Source organism: Chelon labrosus (assembly GCF_963514085.1).
Source record: "Chelon labrosus genome assembly, chromosome: 9".
Taxonomy (NCBI): domain Eukaryota; kingdom Metazoa; phylum Chordata; class Actinopteri; order Mugiliformes; family Mugilidae; genus Chelon; species Chelon labrosus.
The window spans coordinates 10,320,501-10,347,887 of NC_140359.1; the positions used below are offsets into that span (position 1 = coordinate 10,320,501).

Sequence of the window (27,387 nt, forward strand, 5' to 3'; positions counted from 1 at the left end):
GTCCTTGAAACTGCAGTAAGCCAAATGGTTTATGGTATGTTCAAAAATATAGCTAAAACAAAAAGAATCAGACTTCTTTGTAACACTAATTGTGACAAACAGGACCTCTGGTTAATGTGAACAACTCTAATTGCAGGTATGGGGTTATTAACAGACCTTAGTCATGGGAGTGGGCAACCTAGCAGCAGAAGTATCTAATAAAAACCTAAACCCCCTCTAGTCACTTAGGGCTGAAGAAGCCATTTGGATAAGGGTGAAAGATGGTCGAGTTGCATCTGTTTTATCTTTGTTTTTGGATTTTCCTAGCTGGAGGCCTCCCTTGGCCACTACATTTATGTTGCGCAAAGTGGTTGTGGAGTCAATCTGTTGGGAGCTAATTATGGTTTGAAAAAACATCTGCAGGGCCAGTCAAGTCGTTTGGGTGGGCTTTATGCAGTGAAGAATAACAGCAACGTGGTCATTCACGTCATCTGAGCACTGTGGAGATGAATTAGTTTACAACAGAACTTCTCATATTATGATGAGATTTGAGTGTGGCTACACCAGGTCAGGATTTTCCTACAGTGACATCTTTAAATACTATTAATGAATCACTAAAATTTTGGTCAATTAAATTTGATTAAATCACTTAACTTACTCACAGCTTCAGCATTCACCGACACCTATGCCCGTTTTTTCAGTCGAAGCTTTATTTTGAAACATCTCACAGGAAGTGTTGTGGTTGTACTCTAACTTGACAGCTCCTGTAGCGGTGGTAGGAGGAGGGAATGGTAATAATGAAAGGAGGGACACCATGAGGGAGTATCAACAGCAGGGCTCCGACAAAACGTGTGGTGTGCTCCCTTTCTGATGATGAATGCGCACTGGAGCCATTTTTACACATTTTTAAAGTCAACTTTAAATTCTCTCTCACGATTAAAGACACTTTCGGCAAGTTTGGACTAAGAAGACTGAGGACATCAGAGGCCAGTGCGTGGAAAGTTTAAATGGACTTTAAAAGAACTGATGTCGGACCCATAAGAGTGGCCTCGGTTAATGGATGTTATTGAAGAAGTTTTGATAAAAAGTCTGATTTCTGTGGACGTCCAGGATTAATTTGATTTTCTTTTGAAATCCGCGCACGGACTTGGGACAAAAATGTGACCACCTGCGCTCTGCTCAGCACCGTATTCTTCCTCTCATTATTATAAGTCTGTTTTTTTTTTTGTTTTTTACCACAGTTTCTCCCTGGAGAAAGGAATCAAGGTAAAATTAGGTCTGCAAGACGAATCTGAAAGAAGAGCATCAATGGATTGATGGATTGTACTTTCAGCTTCAAGTGAAAAGTGCCTCAAGCAAGGTAAGGAGCTGTGCAGGCAGAGCCAAGACATCCTGAACATAAACACGTAAACCATCCTGTAGTGTCTAGTCTGTAACAAACCGCTGCTATCTGCTGGCTGGGTAGAAATCTCTCTGACATTTCTATTGTATTCTCATAACCACTCACAATGAGACTTTTGATTGACAATTATATTACAGCCTTTTGTTCCCAGGTTTCTAATTGTAATATCATTTTATGGAACCATTGTTTTGCTGTGGTTTCCATGGTAGTTGCACGTTGCACTGCTTTATTTTTGCAAAACCTTTGTTTATATTTTGGGTATCACATGCACCACTTACTATCTTAATGAGGGTTTCCTTTTTTTCCCCCCTCTTCATTTGAATAACTTGTTGTGGTGACCCTTGAGTCGACACTGTCACCCCGATCAAAATAGTGAGAACAACCCAGCGTTTTTATAATATTTTTACTTATGTTTTCCTCTTCTCAGCTGCTTTCAGACTCCTGGAGTCAGACAAAAGATGCACCTGTTTTGTTTGGTGACAGAAAAGGATGTGCGTCAAAATGTGCTCTGTAGTGCTGCAGTAATAAATGCTTTGTGGCTCGGTGTTTGTTTGACACGGACCAGACAGTCTATCAGCTCGCTCCTCCGCATGGTGCAGCAGGACAGAAACAGATTTGAACTGTTTTGCACAGGAGGAGAGCAGAAGTCTTCACAATATTTTTCTTCTGCCGGTTTATTTTGATCAGAGATGGAGGGGTGTGCGTGGGGCCACACATCACTGCTGTTGCCTCCCTTGTGTACCAGGCAGACAGCACGCTATGTTTTCCAGAGGAATCCATTTTTTAAAAATACATTTAAACATGCTATTTCCTTAAAAAAAAGTGCTCCAGTGAGAAATATGTACTCACAGTCTGCTCGTCTTGGTCGCAGCTTAATTATAAATTAGTTTTATGATTGGCTTCGCATTATGTGCAAGGTGACAGCCATATTAAGAAGCAGCTAGTTTTGCACATTTTCACCCAAAACCCAGGCCTTCCAACTCAGATACCTGCTCACGGCTGGCACACATTCAACACATAGAAAGCCTTGACATTTCACTCGTTTATTGCATTGTTCCAAACCCTATGCGGCTAACTGTCCCCTGTGGGCAGATTTTCACGCTGGAGGAAGCGGGACACAAATAATTCATGAGTTGAAAGTGGTTTCTCCAAATTACCGTTATTAGTGGTTAAGATTGAGTTTGCAGTCCACAGCAAACTCAGGCCTGTCACACACTACTGAAGCTATTGGTGCAATAAAGAAAATACTGAAAAATGCCCAAGCTAGTTGGATAATGGCCATAAATGGACACCATTGTTTGTTTTACGTCTCTTTAGTTTTGATCTGTCTGAAAGAGCTCTTTACATCTGGGCAGTCACAGCTGTCCCTAAGCGAAGACATGAGAACCATACCAAGCTACTTGTCCTCTGTGTCTCATTGATCCCCAGGTTTTAAAATAATTCCAGTGCCATCCTTCAACACTGGAGACATGAGTTCGTGACCTCTATCTTATGGCTCTTGCCTCCCTCCCTTCAGCGTTCGGTCTTTGCTTCATGGGACTGACCCAGACTGAGCTCTTACAAGAATGATGTTAACTGCTTTGCTTTCACTAGACTCTTGTAATTCTCCTTTCCCCTGGGACGACTGAGTTATATGAATGTGGATCATCCTGGGGAAAAAAAAAAAAAACGCATTAAATCAGTCCACTCATGCGTGAAGCACATGGCTGATTTATTTGTGTAATACGCAACAGTGTCCAATGGCTGCAAAAAGTGCGCAGTAAAGATAATGTTATGTGAGCTTGTGTTGTGTTGTAATCTAAAAACATTCAATCACTGTTCAATACTGTTATACCCTCTAGTAGCAAGTGTTGGCTTAACCAACAATCACAGCGTTAATCCATATACAGTAGGCTTTCCCCGACAGACTAGGACTCCACTCCCGTGCCCAGCGCGTGCCCAGCTCATTTCCTTTAGTTAAAGTAAATGTCAATGCAGTCTCTAATCTGGGTTGCTGTGCCAGGGACAAAATCCATGAATTGATTGGTTTGCTGTACGGGCTGGTCCAACCAGTCGACTTTGGAATGATGGTTTTCAACCCTTCCCTTTGTTACCGACTGTGGTTGACATGTATTGTCCGGGCAGATGTGTTGTCTTTGATCTGGGTGGTTGCGTGATGTTTTTCCTTCTTTGTCGTCTGTGTAGCTGTCAAAGTTTTTGTTTGAGTATGGCTTAGTAGTAGTTCCTTCTACAGGTTGGTTTGCACCGAGGCTACGGCCTGTCGGGATTAAGGAGGATTACAAAGAGAGTAATGCTACTGCTTATCAGGCCTGTATCTGTCGCTAGCATCACTGATGGATCTGCTTAGGTACTGAGGGATGACACACACCCTCACACACATTAGGTCAAAAGTTCACTTTTTTTGTTGTTTAGTTTTCTCTTTGCAAAGAAACAGGATAGTTTTACTGTCACTTACAAAGTGTACGGGACAGAGGACAAGACTCCTGCACTACTCGTGATAACACCTGCTCCCATTAGTAAGCGCACCTTAACGTTTGCATTATTCAGTTCATGCTTGAATAATATAATAGAGGAGATGCATAAGGAGAGGGCAGGCTTACCAGCTGTTACATCTGACAGATTGGAGACAGCTTCTTACTCACTCAAGAAAATTATTAAAACATTTTTTGTCAGCATTCAAACATCCATCACTCTGTTCACAATTAGGATTTTGATTCTGCTTATATTATATTAAGTTAATATAAGTGAATTTTGAGCATGAGTCTCTGTGATTTTCCTTTGAATTAAGTGGAAAACACCTATGTGAAATTATAGAGTTGAAAAAGCTAAGCTCTAAACCTGAGGTAATTGAGGAGGAGAGAGGATCAGCACATGATACCAAGAAATGACCCGAGTTAGTGTGTCACACGTGTCCTCCATGTAAAAAAAAACAAAACAACCGGATATCTTTACAGAAAGACACGTATCCACGATTTCTCCACCAGCAGAAATTGTATAATAACAGCAGGCAGACTCCAGTGACTTGATCCACCAGTGACTGATGAACGCACAACTTGATGACATGAGTGTCCTTGATTTGTCTCACCAATTTGATCTCTAATTCAATTACACTGTTAACACTCGGAGCAGCAAGGCGGGATTAGACTGGGTGTTACACATGTACCGTCCAGAAGGCTAAGTCATGACTAGGTCCAAAGCAATTTGTGTCAGTGAAATCCTGGGAAACTCTGGGTCGCTAAATAAAACCCACGTGCATGTTACACAGTGGACTGTCTTGTGCTGAAATTGGATTTTTTTTCGTACCCTTTCATTTATTTATTTTTTTCTGCCTACCTTCAGTGACCTTTTTCGAAAGTCATGAAGGGTTCACACCACTTTTTGTAACTTCTAACCTTACAAAATCACATGTCTACATCCCCTTGGACACTCTTGTGAAGAGATTAGTGTGTAGAAGTAAACAGCTCTGACATGCACAAGTGTCAATGGTTCATGCCCTCGCTCGACCTGTAAGCTAAGTTAATGCTGACGTGTAAATGGCAGGTGAATAGCAAAGATTACTGGTATTAATTTTGGAGATGAAGTGTTCTGACTTTGTTTTTAGGGCTTCTTTCTTGCTGCTCTCCGTGCACATGCCAATTAAATGGTCTTGCTGTGCTCTGCTGTCTGAGGAAATAACCTGGTTGTTCTCTTCCTACTCCTGCACCTGCAGACAAAGCCCCCCCTCCTGTCTCCCCCGTCTGTCTCTCGTCTCTCGTCTCTCTACATGACGCTCGTATATTCTGGTGTGGAGGCACAGCACAGCATGTAGGACCAAAGGCACCGTGTTTCCTGTCTTGAGATTGCCAGAAGTTCCTTGAGGTCTACATGTGGGCTACAACTAGAAATATATGATAGTGTTTCCTCATTACCTTTGCTGCCGTGTTGTGAAGATGATTGTGAAGGCGACAGTCGAAATGATGCAGCGATCTGCAATCACTCCCATCGTTTTTCTGTCTGCTGGGGGTGAAGTACAGATGATTACAGTGAGCAGCTTCATATCTTTAGTGTCTGAATGTATTATGATAAGATTTCTGCTCATTTCAAACGTTGCGCTTTTGTGCCCTGCAAAAACTAGCAACCACAACTGCAAAGTGTACACCATTCACATTTCATCAGGTTTTTCTGTGTACTCAGCTCCATCCCTCTGCTTGTTTTGAAAAGGTGCAATAGAAAAGTTATTACAATGCTCCTCTGCCAGCCCCAACAAAAACACTCAGTGTCAATCCAGTGCAAGGAGATAAATGCATCTTTCTGCTGTTCTATTCTCGGCTGTTTGTTTTCTCAAGTGCCTCTACGAGACTACAGGTCTCCGTCAAATAATTCAGCTGTCCCGCGTTTCTGCAGTGCATGATTATATCACTAGATAATATCTTTACGCACCTAGTTTCTTTCTAAGTATAGCCCCCTTCTTATATTACCTAAATGAACTTAAAGTAATAAGCTGGTATTAGGGGTACTGAATGAAGTGTGCGAGGGCTTCCATTGGGTTTGAAGGACATCAACATAAACTTGTGCCTCCAATCCAATTTCAGGGCCTCATAAGTTGCGACAGCTGTTCTTGTCGTGAGCTATAATTTGTCCAGGTGGAGTCCTCTTTAATTTGACTCATTAGGTGAAGGTTTAATTGCGCTGATGTGCTTGCCAGGGTTGTTTATGCATTTGTGATTCATTTGAAGTGCACCTTATGCCTCTGGCTCCTTACCATGTGCTGTGGTCGATAGATTTAAAGTAAGCACGTCTCCCCTAATGACAGTCTATTTATGCTACTTAAGTTTAAGCGTCGGCATTAACACAACATCTGGAGTCTCGAGAAACACTTTTCAATGTTACCCGTGTCACCTGTCAATTGCTGTTGGCCTATTTAGTGTGAGACGAGACCTTCTGGATGAGCTGGACCAATCGCACGCATCAGGTTAATCTGTACATACACTTAGAGCCTTGTAGAGGTCTTCTCTGTGGCTACACACTAACGCACACACACACACACACACACACACTTGGATCTACGCAAGCAAACCTCCAGATGATGCACGCTTTAAGCAATGTCATGCCCCACTGTCTGTTTGTTGCACTTGTTGGAATAGCTCATTGGCCTTCACCCAACCACAGCTCAGACATGCAGTTCTTCTGAGGATTACTTGTTTTCAATGAATACAGTTATTTATTAACCTAGAAGCATCTGGAGTATAGTGTAGTTGTTGGATAATGAGTTGATGTAAACTCGAGGGATTACATTTGTCTGATGGGGGGGGGGGGGGTGTGTGGGGGATGTCCTCGTACAGCTGCGAATCTGCGGGCAGCACAGTTGTGTTCTGCTGAGGAGTAAACGGGATGTGTGGTCTTCTCTTTCAGGTTGGGAGATGTGTGAAGGAGTGTGACGGACGGCCATGGGACTGGAGGGACGGTGGCTTCAGGCTGTCACCACTGCTGTAGCCATCTGTCTGCTAAGTAAGTATGCAAATGCAGATATGGATCCATTGCGTCCATTAAAAATGCATTTCCATCATTCTTTTCTCTTGTTTAACCTTTGTGTGTTTCTCACTAACTAGTCTTTGTTTCTCAGTGACATTTTAACAGTATATTATTAATATAAGTCTTAATTATTTTTTTGTCTAATCTTCATTCACAAAAACCATTGATATTATCAAAACCTTGCATTAGGCAGAGAAGGGAGATCTGACTAGTGGAGAGAGACGCTTTGCAGGAACAACGGAGCAAAACACAACACCACCACAACGATGTTTACATTATTTGGGACGTGTTTCCATTTCTTTATGAGACTATAGAGGGCAAATTAGACCATGAAGAGCCACTATAGTCAAGGCAACTACTCGACAACTCTGCAGATATTATTCTTTAACAGATTAACGCTGCAAAATAATGCAACACTGACACAGAAAATTCACTTAACACGTGTAAACAGAACATGTACAGTAGAGATTAACAGTAATAAAAATCCTGCTTGCAAGATTATGGTCGTGTTGCTTAAAAAAAATCACTTTACGTCGTATTATTAAATCATTTAACCTTTAAAGATTTTAAATTAAAGTTTTAATTTCCGAATAGTTTCTTGAATGTTTGCACATTTAACTTGCTCCACGTCAGAGCAATAGGAAACAGTCTACTGGTCCTCAAAGAATATGAGGAGTGATACTGAAAGGTGAACTCATGCATGCAGTAGAAATTGATTTGTGCAGCGTTGTCGTAGCTTATATTTAAATGCAATCACTTTTTCCTAAGGCTCTCTTAATTTCTACTTTACTTCATTTTCCAACATCAACAAGACCTGTATCCCTTGTTATTGCAAATCACTGCAAAGCAGTTGGCATATGTTGCTGTTTAGCAGCCTGCATACAGTTCGAGTGACACCCTGCTGCATCTGGCACAGATCCATTTGCCTTATATTGGAGAGAGTGAAGAGGAGGGGTTGCAGATCAGACGTGGAGTGGGCACGAGAAAATGGGGCCAAAATCCAACTTAAATAGTATCTCTGGGTGTGGATTTAGATCAATCCTGGATTTATGCTACCCCCAACCCGAGGCACGCTTCTGTATGTGCGTGCATGTGTTGTCGGGGGGGGTGGTGGTGGGATTGATTGAGCTGGTCCGCAGACCATGTGCGTACCCCAGGGGGTGGTGGGAGGTCGGCCGGAGCAAGCACAGAGGGTCCTGCTGCCCTGCATCAGAGTACCACCACCAGCTCCCCCCCTCCCATCTGAGATTAGAGTAATCACCAGGCCAGATGAGTAGCAGAGCAAACACTGGCACCCAGTTGCGCACACACTCACGAGAGCACATGGCAGCGAGAGAGCGAGAGGAGATAGAGAGAGGAGACACCGCTCCAGGTGTCACTAATGGGATTGCTGGTTGTTTGCAGGCTTTGTGGCTATACTATCTTGTGACCAAATGGCCCATGACTGTTATACATGCCCTCTGATGGCCCGGCTTTTAGCAGCCTGGAAACATGAAACATTTATGGCTCAGTTATTCCTGTTGCTTGTTGTAGCTCTGTCTGTCCCACCAGCTTTTTTGAGTCTTGACCTCTTCCTGCCTCTGTGATCACCATTTATCAACTTTTCTTAGCAGAGCAAACAATTTTCACAGGAACAAATGACCAGGAAATTCCAGAGAGGTTAATCCGGCCACTTTGGCAGCCATAACTCTCTTTAAAATGTCTTATAGAGAATGATTTAGGTGTTTAGCCACATTTTTTTTTTTTGCTGTTTATGGCTTTCTGTGTTATCAGCAGCTCAGTGAATCAAGTGCTTTATCCTGGTGATATGCTGTTGTCTTTACAGGTGTGTCTCAAGGTGTGGCGTCGGTGGTTCGTGCCAGAGAGGGGGCCTCTGCAGAGCTGGGCTGTAGTCTCACGCCGACATCCACAGAAGCCACCACCCCGAACCTCTTTCCGCTACATGTCGTGGAGTGGGTGCGCCTCGGTTACAGCGTTCCCGTCCTCATCAAATTTGGAGTGTATGCTCCTCGTGTTCATCCAAACTATAAGGGTAAGCTTTGTTTCAGGTGTGTTCAGTCTCACACCCCCTTTCAAAAAAAGCCTTGTTACTGAGCTGGCATTGCATTCCCTTGAAGTAGATCTGTAAGACCTCGCTTCAAAGGAATCTTTCTTTCATTGCCTGTGTGCTTTTAAAGCACCCAGACTCTAAAGTGAACTTTAAAAACATTTCTCAACACAAAGGAAAAAGAAGAACTGAACTTGGAGCTGTCAACCTGACCACCAGTTGACAGATTGCTCTGTAAATGATTCAGTAGAGTTATTTGAGGTGAGCCAAGGTGTCCATAACAAAGGTAGACGTAAGGAGGTTACACTGGTATTTAGAGGGGAAGGGGAAGTTTGGATGAAACAGTACCCCAAATAGATAATCCATCCAAAGCACAAGCCCTGTAATTACAGCTGGTGTTTGGTCTGTGTGTTTCTAGAGTACAGCAGCGAAAAGGGGAAGGGCGAGAATGGATGTGTTTTAATGGCGGCAGTTAAAGGGGGGGTGGGGTAGCTGCGCAAGAAGAAAAGGGGGGTGATTCCAGTAACGCTGCTCACGGAGGGATTAGGAGTGCAGGTGGGGGCTTGGTGGTCTGATGACAGTGTTTTATTAGTATGCTGAGTGGTGACCCAGTAAGGGGAGATTGTTGTGCTGGAAGGAGGATGGATGAAGCATTGGGAATAATGGGAGTTTTCTTGCTGGAGCCCTATAATCCTGTCATTGTCTACCGGAGGACAAAAGACAAAGAGGGGTATCACAACCTCCCATTGCTTCACCAAAGCCAAAAGGACTACTAGGATACCCCAAATCCCATACTGTCCCAACTAGGTCACTGTGGAAATGCGCAAGGGACCGCTCAGGAAATCCATTTGTTGCAAGAAAACATTTAAGAGATGAGTCAGAGAATGAAACCGTACGAGCCTGAAACATCTATTTTCAGCACGGTAACACTCAGGAACCTCACTGATGGTTTGCAAGGACCAAGCCGCAAACAATCTCCCACCATCACAATTAGACTGCATGTGTTTGGCATGTTAGCCCTCTCGTAGGCCGTTAACCACGTCATTGTTTAGGAGCAGTCATCTGATACATAAGCAGCCATAATGAAGTAAACAACACTGCAGATATGTAGCTCGGAGTAGAAGCGTGTTTGTGATGTGCTGCTGTTTTTCCATATTTATCCCGTGTGTATTCTTGTCTGGTGTGGGCTTTTCCCCTGTCTGCCTCAGATCCTCATATCTCCCCTCCCACTGGAGGCAGATGGCAGCATGTGAAGCGTGTAAGTGCTGTGGGTCTAATGTATTCTACCCTCAAATTAAAATCTTGCTGGATTTCAGATTCAACCACAAGACAGTAGGGCTACCATTTCCTGATCTTTGTCTCGGCTTGTCTGAGGACAGGAACCGGAGAGCAGGGCTGATTTTCGTTGTAAGCTTTAAGATCAAGAAACAGCTAGAAGATCACGGAAATGAATTATGAGCATTGCACAGACCTGCACTGTTTTCATCACTGGGTGGCTTTACAGCATAATGGCTGCTTCCAATAAAGCTAAGTGATGTATCGGTCTTGAATATATTAATACTAAGTCAGTATTTAGTAATAAAGTGAAGCAGTTTTTTCCTGGCCTACCTTTGTTGGTCTCATTGCATTGCAAATGTTGCATAATAAAGTAGGTTAAAGTAAACCATAAAAAAAAAGCATTCCCAAATACAGCCTGTCTGCTCTGCTGCTATGTCTCAAGTGCACTGATGCTGTTAGCAATTTTTAGCAACTGAGATGAAAGAATTGGAGTGAAGTGATATCATGGATCTCTGTTTGAGTCCATTAAACCATCACTTTTGATATGATATCAGGTGTACTTGAGATTGCACTCTGTATTTGAGGAGTGTCACGACTGCGCTGTCTTTCTGTCGACACCATTAGATCCTAAGCCTACCAACGTCTCAGAGACCATCTCTTGTGTGCTTCAAGCGAATCAGAAAGATGTAGGTGCCTCTCATTCCTCTTCCTCTCTGTTTCTCGCCCAGCATGCCCTGGAGAGTTGAACATTAGTCAGCTCACAACAAAAGAGGAAAACAGCCAGATAAACTCTGGCTGACGTGCTATTATAGCCAGTTTTAGTTCTATCTGTATAGACAGTATGTTTAAGTCTTGCACTGTCAGGATGGTTTACTGTTGCAGGGTCAGATCAAATGTCTCCTGTGTGGTGAAGTAAATCAGTTGGGACTGCGAGCAGGGGACTCTGACCTCAGGTTAGAACGACAATGGGCAAACCCCCGGCTCTCAGCAGGCCTCCATCACACTCTCAGCAAGTCGTCTGAACACTGGAGAAAGTCACACACATGCACAAGCCACGTACACATTTATATACTTGAATAAACCAAAGCATACACGCACGGACAAACCTTGAACTCTGTGACCTTTTAACTGGAAAACTCAGTTGGAATTTAATGTTGAACAACTAAACTTTTGCAAACATCCGTTTGTTTAACAACTCCTTAAACACGCAGAACACGGCCCAGTGGAAATGTGAAACTGATCACTTTATTATCTCCAACCTGTTTTTCTGCCACAACAAGACCCGGGTGATGTGCAGCAAACAATGACTCAATGAAAGAAGAATAGACGGCTGCAGCTTGGGAATTTAACTAGCTTAGAGCAGCAGGGACGTCACCAGTGCTTTGTTACCTCATTCCTGAGGTGTGTCACTGACTTGGTTCATATTAAGTATCATGTAGACAAGTTTGATGTTTACCAACATTGCCTACAATATTTTGAAGAGGTTTGACATTCATGGGATTAACGATGAGGAGCATTTTCCTGAATGGTTCTCCAACTGAACAACTAAAGCAAAAATTCTAGCAATTATTAACATTGGTGTTATCTCGTCTTGACCCGAAACCAAAGCTCAAGTTCTGTACACGAAAAAAAAGAGTTCAAATACCTCTGTAATCTCCCTGCACCAAAGATTTTAATATCAGAGCTAATTCCTGGTGGTGAGTTGTAGTAAAAAATCAGCACGTGAGCTGTGTGCGCTTGCTTTTTCAGGGGGTTAACGGAGCTGGACCCAGCGAGAGGGACAGAGTTAACTGTAATCTATCTCACGACAAAGAGCTATTCATAAGAGGGTTAAACTGATTAGGGGGACAGGAGGATTGAAGAGAGAAATTTGGGGGAATGGGAGGGGTGAGCTGTCAGAGGCAGGGGGCCGGTCCCAGACTTATGATTGTATTCAAATCAAAACACATCCCACAATGCACCTCTGCACGGCTCCCTTATGCACATACGGATGGACAAAGAAAAGCAGCGCTGATGCTTCTCCAAACAGAATAATCTGTCTTCCTCCATAGTTACCCCTGCTATTGTATCGCATGAAATTCACAATACTCCATGTATTACATTGTCAGTAAGTATCAGTGGGAACTTGCAATGCAAAAAACACACAATGATGCCATTCCTTTGGAGCAATAAAATCCTAGAGCCATAGTAGCCACAAAACCGAGAAAGTAAAATATAAACGCCAGTAAGGTTTTTCGTACATGTACTTGAATGCAACCACAAATCAACATGAATTACATGGTTAAAAAGTATGTGGTGTACACTGTCCTCAGCTCGGCTGTGTCGCAGTGTTTTGTTCTTGCAGAAAGAGACACAAGAATCTGTAGAAGAAAAAAAAAAAAGGAATTGGAGATGAGATGAGTGAGACAAGGCCAGCTACCGGCTCTGAAAGCTGAGTTGTTCCTAACCTGCCACCCACTGGGCGAGAACCCGACTCTCACTAATATGAAGAGGGTGCGTCTTAGAGGTTCAAACAGCGCTGGCGGATTAGCGTTTCCATTTTCTACCCTTGGCTGCACTCAACCTGTTGGAAACAAGGGCTCATTTCAAGATAGACCGGAGCTGTCATGTGATAGGTGCTGGAAGAAAAACAGTGAGGAGGAGGAAGAAGGTCGACATGAGGAAGGAGCAGCAGCTATTGTTTCAGCAGTTCTCTCTGTCTGCCACAGAGTCCTATGATGTTTGACTCTTGAGGAGGACTCGTGGACATTGTGCTTATATAGGGTCAGGGGGAGTGATGGATGTGTCTGCTAGAGCGCATAGGTCAGGAAGGTCAACCTCTCATTGGTTGTCAGTGGATTGTCAATGCACATAATTCGGCTAACCTCTGAGTAACCCCTTGTTCAGTTCCTCTTTGATTTTAAAGCACGGCGTCTTTTCTCTAATATGGTTTATCATTTTTTTCTTTATGTTCAGTTAATGCAGCATATTTACACTTTATCCGTGCGTCAAGTCATCAGAGAGAAAAGCTTTTTTTGTTCATCCTCGAGGCAGAGCACCTGCCGATGCCGTCCAGTGTTTCAGTCCTGAGATGCAACATTCAAATTTAAATAGAGCAACATTTGTCACAGTCTCCGTTTTTTGTCTCCGTCCACAGGCTGAAAAGAAAAGCCCTCTCTCATTCTTCCTTCCTTTCATTAATTTCTCTCACTCTCCCGTCATCGCTCCTCATGGGCTCTTGAATGTGGCACAAGACATTTTTTTTCATCTAAACATGTTTTCCCCCGCTTGTAATTTTTCAAATCTGTGACAGTAGAACATCCACCCCCCCTTGCTCGATCGACCCGCCTCTACCCACGTTTGGCTGCGCCGTGTTTCTACAGCAACTGAATTCAAATTTAAACCTACAGCCCGGGCATTTCCTTGGTCTCGTCACTATGGTAACCCGAGAGAATGAGGAATGGGGGCTGCCGCCTCTTTGTGGTGACGGACAAGAGGGAGGCTACGGGAAGGGGTTAAGTGTTCCGGCAGCCAAAGCCCTGTGTTGACCCAGGGGGCAGGGCACTCAGTAAATTTTGAAAATCAACACATATACATACCCACGTGCTTCTGAATCCCCGAGATCGGTGCACATGCTCAAGTCAGTGGGATTTCCACGGGCTGCAGTTTCAGCCACAGTGATCTTTAAGTGTCCCATAGCATTTGCTCACATGAGGATTACGCTAAAGAGTGCGATGTTGCACGTGGACATGTTTTTCCTCCTGAGCCCGCAGTGGCCGATTAGTTTATTCTACCTCTGATCAGAAAAGGTTTCACAGGAAATGGACGAGCCCTCATGGCGAGATGAGAGGAAAAAGGCCTAAAGTTCTCCGCACACCTGGTATCATCTGCCTGCACAATTCCCCTCTCCGAGCCTTGCCCAGTTGTTTAAAAGATGCTGACCTGAAATCAGAGGCGTTCTTTTTATGGATCCTCTAAGCGAGCGCCGTCCATCAAATGCTTGTCTGGCGTTTAGGAGGTCAATCAATCATTAAACCTAACTATTAGACACAGCAACAGCCCCAGTCAGGAATGCAGGGTTAATTGTTAGCTATTGTTGTCTGTCTTTACTCTCAGTGTGTGTTTCACCCTGTCTTAAGGCCATCTACAGAGTTAGGTGAATTTCATAGCTCTCAGGCTCTGCGCCAGATCAATGCTGTCTGGAGGGAGACCGCTGTGAATTGTGGGAGTATTGTGTTTCTTGTCATATTGTTGCTTCAAGGTTGCAGGACATTCATGAAATCTCTCGTTTTATACACGATGTCTATGCTGGTGTAAATAACTCCTGAGACTACTCTAAAGATTAAATGATTTTTTTTGCGGTGCTTTATTATTTATATACACCGATCAGCCACAACATTAAAACCACTGACAGGAGATGTAAATAACATTGACCATCTTGTGACAGTACAATGTTCTGCTGAAAAACGTTTGGAACTGGCATTTGTGTGGATGTTACTTAGACATGTACCACCCAAATAGACCAGACCAGGCACCCCCACCCCATAGCAATGACACTCTTTGATGGTACCAGTCATCCCCAGCAGGATGCAGCCTGACACAGGAACACACACAAAAACAGTTTAGGAACAACTCAAAAAACATGAAAAACAAAATCCACTCCCAAACTGATCAAGTATCTGTGGGATGATCCACAGAGGCCCCTCCCCTCAACCCATAGGACCCAAAGGCCCCCACTAACAACATTCTGTTACCAGACACCACAAGACACCCTCAGAAGGCCCACGTCCATTCTCTGATGAGTCACAACTGTTTTGGAGGCACAAGGGAGACCTACACAATATTAGGAAGGTGGTCATAATATTATGCCTGATCAGTGTACTTTGCAGAGTGTATTAGGGTCATGTTTAATAGCAAACCAGTATGATGAGATGCTGGAAACTTCTCCACATTTCCCTGTTTACTTTCAAACTGCTTTGGCTGAGCCTGGCATGAGCAACGTGTGTTTCCCCCCCTGCACGCATCCTCCTGTCGTTTAAAGCCCTGAGATTGAAGGGCGAAAAAAAGAGTTCATTGAGAGAGCGAATAAAAGGAGCGGGGGGGTTTATACCCTGAAAACCAGGCAGCAGTCACCAGGCAACCAGCAGATCAAGTTTCAAAGCCTGACAAGGAGTTGTAAGAAGTACAGAGAGGAGGAGAGAGGGAGTGGGGTTTTGGGTGTGTGTTATGGTGAGATGTGTGTGCTTGTTCGTCCATCTGTGTTTAAGGGCATTCACACACTTGTACATAGTGTGCATCTGTCATGCCTCACATTTTTTTCTTCTGTCCATTTCCCCTCTGAACAAGAGCAGGTGTCTTACTTCACTGTGAGTTGTTGTTGATTTCCTTTTTTTAAGCTGCAAACATTTTCTATTTTAGTGGTTTAATGAAGCTGCGTTCAAGTATTCCTGGCATCTGAGCTCTGCACTCCACCAACCAAACCCCAAATGACAGGACACCATCTTCATCTGTCATCTTGTAGATCATTATAATCATCACTTTAGTGATTCATGTGTTTGCACTCCAACTCAGGGCCACTCACTTTTCATCCACAAGCTGCAAATGTTGTGTCCACCCACACTGTTTTCATAAATCTCAATTGTGTGGTTTGTTATTTTCTACAAACATCAGAGCTGCAGTTCTTCACACTGTACATGGATTTGTCTGTTCGTGGAGAGGCTATAACTTTGACTGTGGCCTTTGTGACACTAGATGCCTGTGTCCTCTGCATGATAAGCCCTCTTCCTGCATGTGCTGACTCTGCCTGTCTGCCTGTGTGTGCGCTGACCTGCTCTCACTCTCTCTCTTTACCACCCCACCCCCACCCCCCCTCTCACAGGCCGTGTGTCCCTGACCCGGGGTGCCTCTCTGCTGCTAGAACGGCTGACCCTGGAGGACGAGGGCTGGTTCGAATGCCGCATCCTGCTCCTGGACAGCAAGACTGACGACTTTCAAAACGGGACGTGGACGTTCCTCTCCATCACAGGTGCAGCTCCGCAGGGTTTTGGGGACTTGGGAGCTGCTCCTCTTGTTGCTCATCACTGGCACTGTCCTTATTTAGAACAGCTACAGCATGGGGCCTGGCTAGGACTCTGAGGGCCCTGGCAGAAAGTGTTACTGCAGTGTATGAGGAGGTTCTGTGTGACGTACTGTGAACGTGGTGATCTCATCTTGTATTTGTGCTTCACCTGCTGTGAGCTGATGTTTGTTTTCAGAATGAAGTGACTGTGGTTGAACTCCCAAAGCTTTTAACCTACCTTCCACTGAGAGTGTGAAGTAGTGATTTGATCTGATTGTAGTACAGCGACAATGACAGGTCTACATGTGCCGTATCAAGTTACACATGACACCATTTTTGTATGTAACAGCGTTACATCATGCATGTGATGGATCGCTTATGAATACAGCCTGGAAACCAGACCAGTGTCTCTGAACAAAAGGACTCTGAATGGTTGTAATTGCATGTAGAGATATTTCTTTGTCTTTATTGGTTGAAACACGTCGCATAATGAAATCCAAATGGTGTGTTACCAGACTCATATTGTGATTAGAATTGAGTCAGGCTAATGTGGATACGTGGTCGCTAAATTAATCTGCTTTGTAATCCCAAAACCAAACTTGACACGGAGCTTTGTTCTTTGACAGTGTTCCCAAAGATGGGATGCTTTCACTATGAACGATGGGTAGTGTTTACGTTCACGTAATATCGGTGACATTAGTTTTTAGTATCGCTTTTGCAATATACAACACAAACAGCACATAACATATGTCCAACTGCTAATCTCCTCAAGTAGGAGCAATGTACTGGGCTAAACTACAGGTTGTAGCTCTAAGCCACAGTAGATCACTCCAAAGCTATTTATGTGGATTTGTGAGAAGTTGTCCAATTTAAAGTTGCTCTGGTTGTGTTCAATTTCCCACTAGAGCTTGTAAATAAAAATAACATTTCTATTTGTTCTGTCTTTCTCCTAGCTCCACCTGTGTTTATTAAGACGCCGCCGACTTTTGTGGAAGTTCTGCTCGGGGACTCGCTGACTCTCAGTTGTGGAGCCCATGGCAACCCTCGACCAACTGTTGTCTGGCATAAAGATGAGAGCCCAATTGAGAAACATGAAAAAATAAAAGTGAGCAGGATTAACAGATGGCATTTGCTGTATTCTAATTAAATACTTTCTAATTAGCATTTTCTGCAGGAGTCGTACCTTTGATGTTTCTTTGAAGAAAACTGCTTTGTTGCCATCTCCGTGACTGCCTCACGATCTCCCTCCACCTTTTCTCTTTGTCTTTGATCGTCTGACTCTTTTCCTTCGCCTCATTTCAGGTGCTCAATGGTACTTTGTCTTTGGCCTCCGTCACAAGAAATATTTCAGGAGTGTATAGATGTCACGTGTCCAACTCAGAGGGGAACCTGACCCACTATATGCAGCTGCAGGTCAAAGGTCAGTGTTGGACTGTCAGTCACCACGGCACACACAGCTTTCATGTTTTTAAAGGAACAGCACCACAAGTTTTCTAAGAACATTTTTTCCAGATAAATGAAATTGTCTTCTCATCCCCTTCCTGCCCAAATATTGTGTTATCCTGACATGATACTGAAACAAACAGTTGAGACTGACTTTAAAGTAGGCTATACTGCCACCTACAGTCCATTCCCTGCTTTGCATCTCAGCTTTGATCTGTCCACCACTGACTGCATTGCTGTAGATGTAGTCATAATATTAAATTGGGGTGTCTTCTGCTTTGTTCAAAAGGTCCTCCAATCATCATCATTTCCCCGGAGGACACCACTCTCAACATGTCCCAGGATGCAGTTCTGCAGTGTCAGGCTGATGCCTACCCTTCAAACCTCACCTACGAGTGGATTAAACAAGGACAGAACGTTTACCATATTGAGTGAGTCTTCAAAATATCAATGATGGCAAAGCATAGTAGGACATATCATTAATAATCATTCACAATTTGGAATATATATCTACATACAATATTTAAAGAAATATATACAGTGTTTTTCCAAAGCATGTTGCTAATGAAAATTCACTTCTAATTATGTCCCCCATTGTGGGACAAATAAAGGTTTTTCTTATTCTTATTCTTATTCTCTTATTACTAGAAGACAGTTATATCATGTGGTCATGATCTGGCTATTAAACTGTAATTTTCCAAGATGCTCAGATAACTAACATTTTTAAATATATAAACTTATTTTTCTTGCTGCAGACAAACAGTTTTTGTGCCATAGTCAGTTTGATGACTTATATTATTAGGTCCCTGAAGTCCAGAGTCAAGATTTTGGTGGATGGAACACTTCTTATTCCTAATCTCATCCCAGAAGATGCTGGAAACTACACCTGTATTCCAACTAATGGGTTACTGACCCCGCCCTCAGCCTCTGCACATCTCAAAGTGAAACGTTAGTACATTCAAATTGTTCGCTTCTTTGGTAACCCTGCTGCTCTGGGTTGCAGCGATTAGTTGCATTTCCCTGAATGCCCTGCCCAAGAACCTTTACTTCATACTGATCAATTCTTCTTCCCTCCTCTTAGATCCTGCACGTGTTGGGCGAATGCCGCGGGAAACGTATTTGCCTGCTGGCATGGAGGGAGTCATCGTTTGCCCCGTCCAGGCTGATCCACCTGTGTTGTATGTCAACTGGACCAAAGACGGGAACGATCTGAATCCTGACAATGTAAGTTATGTGCCGTGGAAATAAAAAAAAATCATTGAGTGGAGATTACTTAACAGCACAGAGAGCTTTGAGTCAGTGTGTATATTTCTATTGTCCTTTTCTTTGTCCAGTTTCCAGGTTGGATGGTGAACTCTGAGGGTTCTGTTTTTATAGCTACAGCCAATGACAACGCTGTGGGCATGTACACGTGTACGGCCTACAACAGTTACGGCACCATGGGTCAGTCTGCGCCCACCAAGGTCATTTTGAAGGTAAGGTTGTGTTCTGTACTCAACTTGCTTTATTTACAGAGAACTACCTATGAGTGTACACACACATAGTCATAGGCAGAAGTGAAAAGTCTCTCTCCCTCCTCCAGGACCCACCGTTATTCCGAGTGCCTCCTCGGCCTGAGTATCTCCAAGAGGTGGGCAGAGATTTGATCATCCCTTGTGAAGCCATTGGAGACCCTCCTCCAAACATAACCTGGAGCAAGGTACAGGAGAGCGAGACAGAGGAGCTACGGCAGTGATTGATCCCTCATTATAACCTGTTGATGTCCTTCCTCACAGATTGGCCCTACTCCACGTTCACCGTACGCTGTGTTGGCTAACGGCTCCCTCCTGCTGCGGCCCCTCAGCAAAGATCACCATGGGGGCTGGGAGTGCTTGGCCACTAATCGTGTGGCGACTGTCAGTGCAGGCACTGTGGTCACTGTGCTGGGTAAGTGGATCAACCCCTTTAACATCTTCAGGTACACTGTCAACTGTTTTACTGTAAATTTAAATATGTGTTCTTCTGTTTCTCAGGGACTAGTCCTCATGTTGTGTCCTCAGTGTTGGTCACTACAGAGATGAACCAGGCGAACGTGTCCTGGGTGCCTGGCTTTGATGGTGGATTCACCCAGAAGTTCACTGTATGGTCAGTATCAAACAATTCATTCTCACCTACCAACATGACTTATGTGCTCTGTCTTCATTTTGGCTTTTGTGATTTTTTTCAGGGTCAAGCAGGCATCCAGGGGGAAACATGAATGGGCGTCTCTGCCTGTGCCAACATCCAAAAACTACCTGCTGGTGACGGGGCTGCTTGCTGGCACCGGCTATCAGTTCAGTGTCCTACCTCAGAATAAACTTGGCTCTGGACCTTTTAGTGAAATTGTGTCTGTACGAACACAAGGTTTGTCGAAGTGAACACATGTCCTGTTTTGAGCATAATTCTTTGAGTATGTATCAGTGTGAACTTATATTGGGCTTTCTTACCAGCCGTGCCAACAGAAGTACCTGCAGTTGTCACCTCTCCCCCAATCCCGGATCCTCCAATACTCCTGGCAGCCAACCGGACTGGACGAGGAGTTGTCCTCCAGTGGATGCCTCCCGAGGTTCTGTTGACTTCACTGACGGGTTATGTGCTGGAGGCCCGCAAAGATCTGGGCCGGTGGGTCATCCTCAACAGCAACATCAATGCCAACCAGAGTGAAATACTTGTCCAAGGACTGCTTAGGGTAATTTTTCATAGATTTTTTTAAATTAGCCTCTGCCCTTTCCAATCATGTTGGTTTATATATAATCAAACCCTCGATCTGTCTTTCTCTCAGGACTCCACATATGATCTGAGGCTGATGTCTCGCAGCAACAAAGTACTCAGTGAACCAAGCGAGTCTGTCAATATATCCACTGCAGGTGAGTAGGTTTGTTTGACTTAAAATGACTATAGCAAGCAAGAGATGAATTTTACTGTATATTTACAAAATTAGCTTTGTATTTTAGCAATGGAATTAGCAGTTATTGACTCGGATCTGATTACAGGGATGGAGATTTACCCCCTACGTCCAAGTTTCTTAGAGGTCATACCTGAGCCGCTGTTGGCCGGTGTGTTGGGCGGAGTGTGCTTCCTGTTTGTTGCCATCATCCTCTCGTTGGTGACAGCCTGCTATATGAGTCAACGCAGACAGCGTAGACGCAAACAGAGAAGACAAGGTGGACCATGTTTTGCCTTTACTTTAAAAAAAAAAAAAAAGTTATATGAATGATTGGAGTTGTTCAACTATTTTATTCCTTTCTCACATTTTCATAGATCTGCCGTCTGCCTTCCAGAAGAGCACATCTGAAGAGTAAGTCTACTTACTTTCATACATTGATTGTAATAGTTCATGAACGATGCATGTTATATAAATGAATTTATGCTTAATATTAACACTAAAAGCTTAATTTTCATACTCTGCGACCACAAGTTGATTTATTTGTTGAAGATATTTTGACTACATACTTAAAATGACCTAAAGCTGTGTCACAATCAGTATGAATGTATGGAAGGTTACAAAATACACTTAATTTAAGCTATTTTTCCTAATCTATGTGTCTCTCAGAGCTCGCTCACCTCCTCGCAGCCCAGACAGCGTCCTGAAGTTGAAGTTTTGTCCACCGCTTCCCTTCTTTCCCAACAACTCGTCCTCACAGTCTGATCGGTCGTCCTTTGATAAAGGCAGCCGTGGGGAATACCACGACCAGCGGAAGCAGCTCTTGTCCAACTCTTCTCCCCCACCTCATTACACACTCTTTGAGAGTCACCTGGGGTCACAAGCGCCCTCGCCAACTGCTCTGGAGTCCATTTCCAGAGGCCCAGATGGACGCTTCATTGTCCAGCCACTGCCAGAGGCTTCCAGTCCTTCCAATAGGAAAACTGTGAAGATGGACGTCCTGCAAAGCAACGGTGGGGCAAGTGGCTCAGGGAGCAACAGGACATCGTTACGTGACTCTCCAAAGTCAAGCGTTTTGAGCTCAGAGAAGGATGAGAGGAAAGATTCTCCTCTCACAGTGGACGTCCCAGAGCTGAGCAGGCCTCCTTCCTCCCCTGGAAGAGTGCGGGCCATGGCCAGAAACTTCTCCCGTCATGGCTGCTTTTATTCTGATGATGAACAAGGCTCTGAGGCTCTTTTGGAAAGAGCCAGCTTTTATTCAGACAACAGCGAGAAAAAGCCCAGTGATTCTCTAAGGCGGTATCGAATGCCAGGCCACACTGAAGACCTTTTCCCCAGTTTGGGGAGGAGAACAAAGCTTCTGGATAGAGACAGAGACAGAGCACACCATTCAGGCTACCAGCCAATGGAGAGTCAGTTGACTAATAACAGCACCCTGATCTCACAACTTGACAGTGAGTTAGAGAGGGATAGTATTAACAAGTGTGTCCAGTTAGCAAAAGAGAGGGAAGAAATGGAGAGGGAGTTGAAGATCTACACAGCTGATCAAAGAAGTCGCAGTCGTGGGAGGGATGAGCAGAAGTTTAAAACAACAGAAAGCCCTCAAAGGGGTTCACCCAAGACAGAGGAAGAGCCTGTATGGAAGCCGTTGGATGTTAATATAAGACAGAAACATAGGCCTTCGGGCCAGACGAGTCGGGTATCTGAATATAGGAGGGCGTGCTACTTTGGCAACACCAGCAGTCCCATGGACCGGCTCCCTACGTCTCGCATACAATGGGACATTAGCCCTGTTTCATCTATCACCAGCCTCATTCCTGTGCAAAGTCCTCGGGAGGCCACATCGCCCAGGTCACCACATCCCCGCACATGTAGAGAAGCCACAGAAGACTCTTTAGCTGTTGATTCATCACGCTCTCCAGTCACCCAGAACACCTCCCTCCCTATGCTGTCCCCTGACATCACCTCTGAAACTCCAGTTCTGTGTTTAGAAACACCAGACAGAGCCAGGTCATTGAGTCCTCAGACAAAGTCTGACATATGCATGACGTCCATCACTGAGCAGGGGTTGACAGAAAAGACAGAGGATGGAGGTGCTGCTTCAAAGTCCAGACATTCATATGCTTATGGAAGCACTCAGCCCTGGGATTCATCTGCCAGAAGTCCTTCAATCACCAACGAGAGGCCTAAAAGTTCAGCTTCTGCACAATATAATAAGCCTGAAAGAGCTGCAGAAGTAGGCCGCATGGCCACAAGGCATCCCAGTCCCTCTAGTTATTCTACCTTACCCTATCAACATCATGAAGTAGGGGCAAAAGCCAAAGATAGAGAGACAAGAGAGACTGAGACTCAGGATGGCCGACGAAGTTCAGGGTTTTACTCTGAGTTAGAGAGAGAAGGCGTCCGCACACGATCCAGGAGGAGTGACCGATGTCTTTTTTCTGATAGTCCAAGTCCTATCACCACTTTAACCCTTGTTGAAGAAGATAACAGTGACCACTCTCAATTTTTGGCCCCCAGAATGTCTGACTCCTTCAAGGAAAAACCTGCGGCACCCTCCCCCAGTGTGTCCCCACTCCAGACAAGTGCAATTCTTGAATACCTGAGCCTTCCAGGCTTCATCGAAATGAGTGTGGATGAACCAGTTGAAGAAGCTGAAGTCACAGACACCACCGGACAAAGTTCACAAGTAAAGCCAGAAAAGTCTGTGGTGGCTAAGCCTGATGTTGTTCCTAAAAACTGGGAGGTTCACGTTCAGGAAAACCGGGAACCTGGCTCTAAACACGAGTTTTCCTTCAATCAGACTCGCCCTGCAGGTGCTGCAGAAGTCAGTTTAGGTGCTAGTAAAAAACAAGGCTGCCAACGTTCCCTCCATGTTGAAGCTAGAGTGCGATTTTCTGATGATGATGAACCACCTGGTCCAGAAAAAACTAGCAAGCAGCTGTATGATGAAAAAACACTAATTCGAGTTGGGAATAAAAACACAGACACGCCTGAATCCAGACTTGGATCCAGGTCAGCGCACACCTTGTTCAGTGCAGCTAAAGGCATGGCAGATATAGTGTCAAAACATGCACACGGTTTTGTAGACAGTAGTGAGTTTTCCTCTGAGCAATCCCAAAGACATGCTTCTCAGGGCAGCAGGACTAATAACATTGCATCACGAATAACTCAAGCCCCTGTGCCATTTTTAAAGAAATCCTTAAGCATAGGCCCTTGTAGGACCCTTTCAGGCATGGGGCAGCCTCAACCTTTCCTAAAGAAATCCATCAGCTTAGGCTCACAGAGGTGGGAGCACTTTGAGAGCCCAAGGACTTATATATCTGAGAGGTGCTACTGGGACGAGTTCCCAAACCCAGATGTCAGAGTGAAGTCTTACAGTTTGGGTCGCACGCCACCTTCCCTCCCCAGGCCAGGCCCTTTCTGGAGGGAGTATGTCCCGTTTAGGCGCCCCAGCATGGAGAGCTTAGAGAGGCCTCATCATGTGCAAAGATCTTTAGCTAGTCCTTCCTACCTCACTCCTATGTACCCTCCCAGACCAACATCAGTCTCCCCGATGCTAGAACCATCCGATCCTCGACGGCAAGCCAGTGTTTTCCCAGAGTCCTCCAGGTGGTCTCCCTCATACCAAGAAACTCTGAGGTCTGCCCAGCATAAATATGTCCCCATGCCCACCTCCATCCCTGTCCCCCATTACCAGCACTGGCCGGGATCCAGACGGGAAAGCCCAAGACCTATGGAATCCAGGAGAGGCCCTCCGAGGTCCTACCTGCCCAGGGGCATTAGCTGGCCCTCACCGTACTATGCGCCCTTCCCACCCAGAGAGGTAGAGAGCTACAGACAGCCAGACAGGATGATGGGGAGGGGAGGGGAGACAGAGATGCGGGAGGTCAGAGAGATCAGGGATGGGGGTAGGGCCAGTTATGCCAGTCAGAGCAGTGGCAGAGGTAGCGCTGGTCTCTTCAGACAGTCCCTGTCCGTCACTCCCACTCTGCTCAGCTCCCCAGAAACCACAGAGGAAAATGAGCGGCACAGAGCTGAAATGGAGCATCCTGAGAGAAGAGCGAAAAGGTGAAACACCACCACACCTGGAATAACAAACACACTGGAGCGTCCTCCTGGCGGAGGGATTTATTCATGTTGCCAAAATAATTTTATTTTGTTGTTTATTTTGATCTGACTGCTATCTGACCACTTGTTTTATGTATCCCGTTAGAAGGAACACATCAGTAGATGAGAGTTATGAGTGGGACTCTGCTGATGCCTGTGTGGACTCGGAGGTCCTGGAGGCCACAGAGTTTGATCAGCCACAAATGGGTTATCGGAGAGGCAGAGGGGAACCTAGGTGTGATCAAGCTGCTGGCCTCCAGGATCACAGACAGAAAGGTAATCATTCCTTTTACATTCCCACCGTGTGTTAACTGTTGCATGTATCACTGTGAGTGTACCGGTGATGTGATGTGATGGTGCTGCATGTGTTCATCCCTTGTGATGTGATTATTGTGAGCTTGTCCCATGACATACCCACCCACGCATTTCCTGTCAATGATGCACCCTTCAGGCCCGTCTCCCTCAGTCAGCCCGCCAGTTTTCAACCCACCTCGCTGCCACTACAGCCGCTCCCTAAGTGAAGCGCGTTTCAACGCTCTCCGCCAGGAGTATCAAGAGTACAGACGGGCTCAAGAATCCGTCTGTTCCCGTGAGCCCTGCCTCACCCCCCGCCACGATTCAGACTCTGACACCAACTCAGCACTGCTCTAGCAGCCCAACTCGGTCCGTCACTCTGCCTGCCCTCTCACCTCTTTCCTCCTTTTTTCCACCTCTCCCTACTCGCCTGCTTGCGTGTTGTTCTTGCCTGCTGCTGTGAATACTGTGAATTTCTGCATGCCAAAATCAATTTATAATTCATGTACTTTAATTTTGCCCGTTAAGGACGGTTCTCTAATCCTCTCTGTCTTTGTCGTTGACAGGTGCACACAAGACAGATACCAAATAGCAGTTTTAATGGATGATGACAGCACTGTGGTTCTGGACGGACACACCTCACTGAAAATGTGTTATGTTTAAAGTTTTTATCCTATTACAGCAAACTAAAGTTAAGCAATTTAAAGAGACAGTACTACTTCATTGCATCACCTGGGTTGTTTTCAGATGACTTATTCTTTCTCATACTTGTTCCACTGAGTTTTGCATAATGAATCTAAGATGGAATTATTTATTTTTTATTTTTCTAGGAAGCCTGTGCAACTGTATTTGGGTAAATTTTTTAAACCTTGACAATCAGGCACAAAGGAATGAAATGCTTGTGGAAACTATGAAAGGTTGCGAGTAGAGAGTTGAGAAGAACCTCCTTTTATGAAAGCAGCAGCATGCTACATAATGAAGATTAATGTCTGTTGCATCCAAGGCTCACCCCTGGTAATTAAGGGATGCTAATGACAATTCTGTAGCTCTGTGTGTCTGTAATGTTGCCTGTGATGCCAATCAAAACAGTGCTCGAAGCATTTTCGCTACCATCTCCTTATTAATATGACATTTAATAATAGTAGTTCTTAAAGATGCTACTCTGATAGCTGTACTTTGACACAGAAGCTTCCTAAAGTTTCATAACTCCCAACACAAATTCACTTTATTTAAAAGAATAATTTGTTCATTTGCTGCAGTGATTTACCTGCTGCCTGAAATCATTTCATGTTCATACGTCTGTCCTGTTAACATTCGCCTGTAGCCTCCCAGTATTTGTTGAAAATGTACAGATGTCTATATATATAGTTTAAAGTGAATGAGTCCTGCTGTTGTATATTCCTCTTCATCACTTCATCAGATGACCAAATGCTACTTTACTCCACCTGAATCGGTCAAACCTTAACTCTGTCATTGAATAACAGAGAAACAAGAGTAAAACTTGATAAGAAACACAGGGAAAATATTTTTTTGCCTTATTTTTGTCATAAAGCTTAAAGGTTGAGCTAATCAGAACTGACCAGAGGATTAAAAGTTATTGTAAACCTTTTTTTTTTATATAAGTTATGCTCACATTCTGAATATGTCTGTATATTTATTGAGGTGAGTTATGCAACAATGTTTACATTTCACATCACTGATGTGAAGGCAACACTGTGAATGTGTCATCAACTTCTGATTCAGTGTATGAATCACCAGTCTGTTATGAATTTTGTGCCCGTACATGTTTTTTTTACTGACATACGGCAGACGCAGTTTTTGTACGTCACCTGACAAACAGATTTAAAGAGTATCTTTGTAGCTATACTTTGGGAAGAGTCACAGCTTGTATTATATTTACCTAAATACCCCAGATTAAGATCCTCATGTGGAGTGAGTATGCATTTCTGACCATGGCTTTGGAAGCTTTGTACAAAATGGAAATTTTTATATCTTGCCACCTGGTTGTTTTTGTCATTTTTATATGTTTGTAACAAATAAATTGTTTTATTCTGAATGTACCAGACTCAAAGCGTGTTGATTAATAGTGTAATTATTTCCACAGCAAAAAAATTTGGTAATTCCCAGTTGCTTTTAAGAGCAAAGCCACACCTCTGCTGTTGTGCCAGATTTCTCAATCCCAACACGCCTCCCTGTGGATTTTCCCGTTGTCTGTCATCCATCACTGTTTACACATAGTCCTCCTTCTTTTCATCCTCCAATCCACAACTGCTTATACCTCTCCCTTCTCCTGGTACCAGGCCTAAAGGACGTGAAATGCTCTCTCTTTACTAAGTGTCTTACGTTTACTGCATAAAGTCTGAAAACGGGACAGGACATCACAG

General features: G+C 44.3%; 1 protein-coding gene across 1 annotated transcript; it reads left to right on the forward strand.

The window, feature by feature from the left end:
* The first annotated feature begins 878 nt into the window (after positions 1 to 878).
* Positions 879 to 27,143, forward strand: igsf9b (immunoglobulin superfamily, member 9b). Its single transcript, XM_084551738.1, has 22 exons — positions 879 to 1,339; positions 6,773 to 6,868; positions 8,718 to 8,924; positions 16,075 to 16,221; positions 17,208 to 17,359; positions 17,557 to 17,674; positions 17,987 to 18,128; positions 18,500 to 18,645; positions 18,779 to 18,921; positions 19,032 to 19,172; positions 19,280 to 19,396; positions 19,473 to 19,623; positions 19,710 to 19,821; positions 19,904 to 20,079; positions 20,166 to 20,404; positions 20,498 to 20,582; positions 20,709 to 20,879; positions 20,977 to 21,013; positions 21,269 to 24,670; positions 24,816 to 24,985; positions 25,161 to 25,372; positions 25,570 to 27,143. Exons 2-21 carry the CDS (start codon positions 6,808 to 6,810, stop codon positions 25,358 to 25,360), a joined length of 6,117 nt encoding a protein of 2,038 aa, XP_084407864.1. The 5' UTR covers positions 879 to 1,339; positions 6,773 to 6,807; the 3' UTR covers positions 25,361 to 25,372; positions 25,570 to 27,143.
* The last annotated feature ends 244 nt before the right edge of the window (positions 27,144 to 27,387 follow it).

Coding starts and splice junctions, on each gene's coding strand:
- igsf9b (XM_084551738.1), top strand. CDS start 6,808: ATGGGACTGGAGGGACGGTGGCTTCAGGCTGTCACCACTGCTGTAGCC. Junction 18,646..18,778: donor TGCACATCTCAAAGTGAAAC/GTTAGTACATTC, acceptor CCCTCCTCTTAG/ATCCTGCACGTGTTGGGCGA. Junction 18,922..19,031: donor ACGATCTGAATCCTGACAAT/GTAAGTTATGTG, acceptor TTCTTTGTCCAG/TTTCCAGGTTGGATGGTGAA.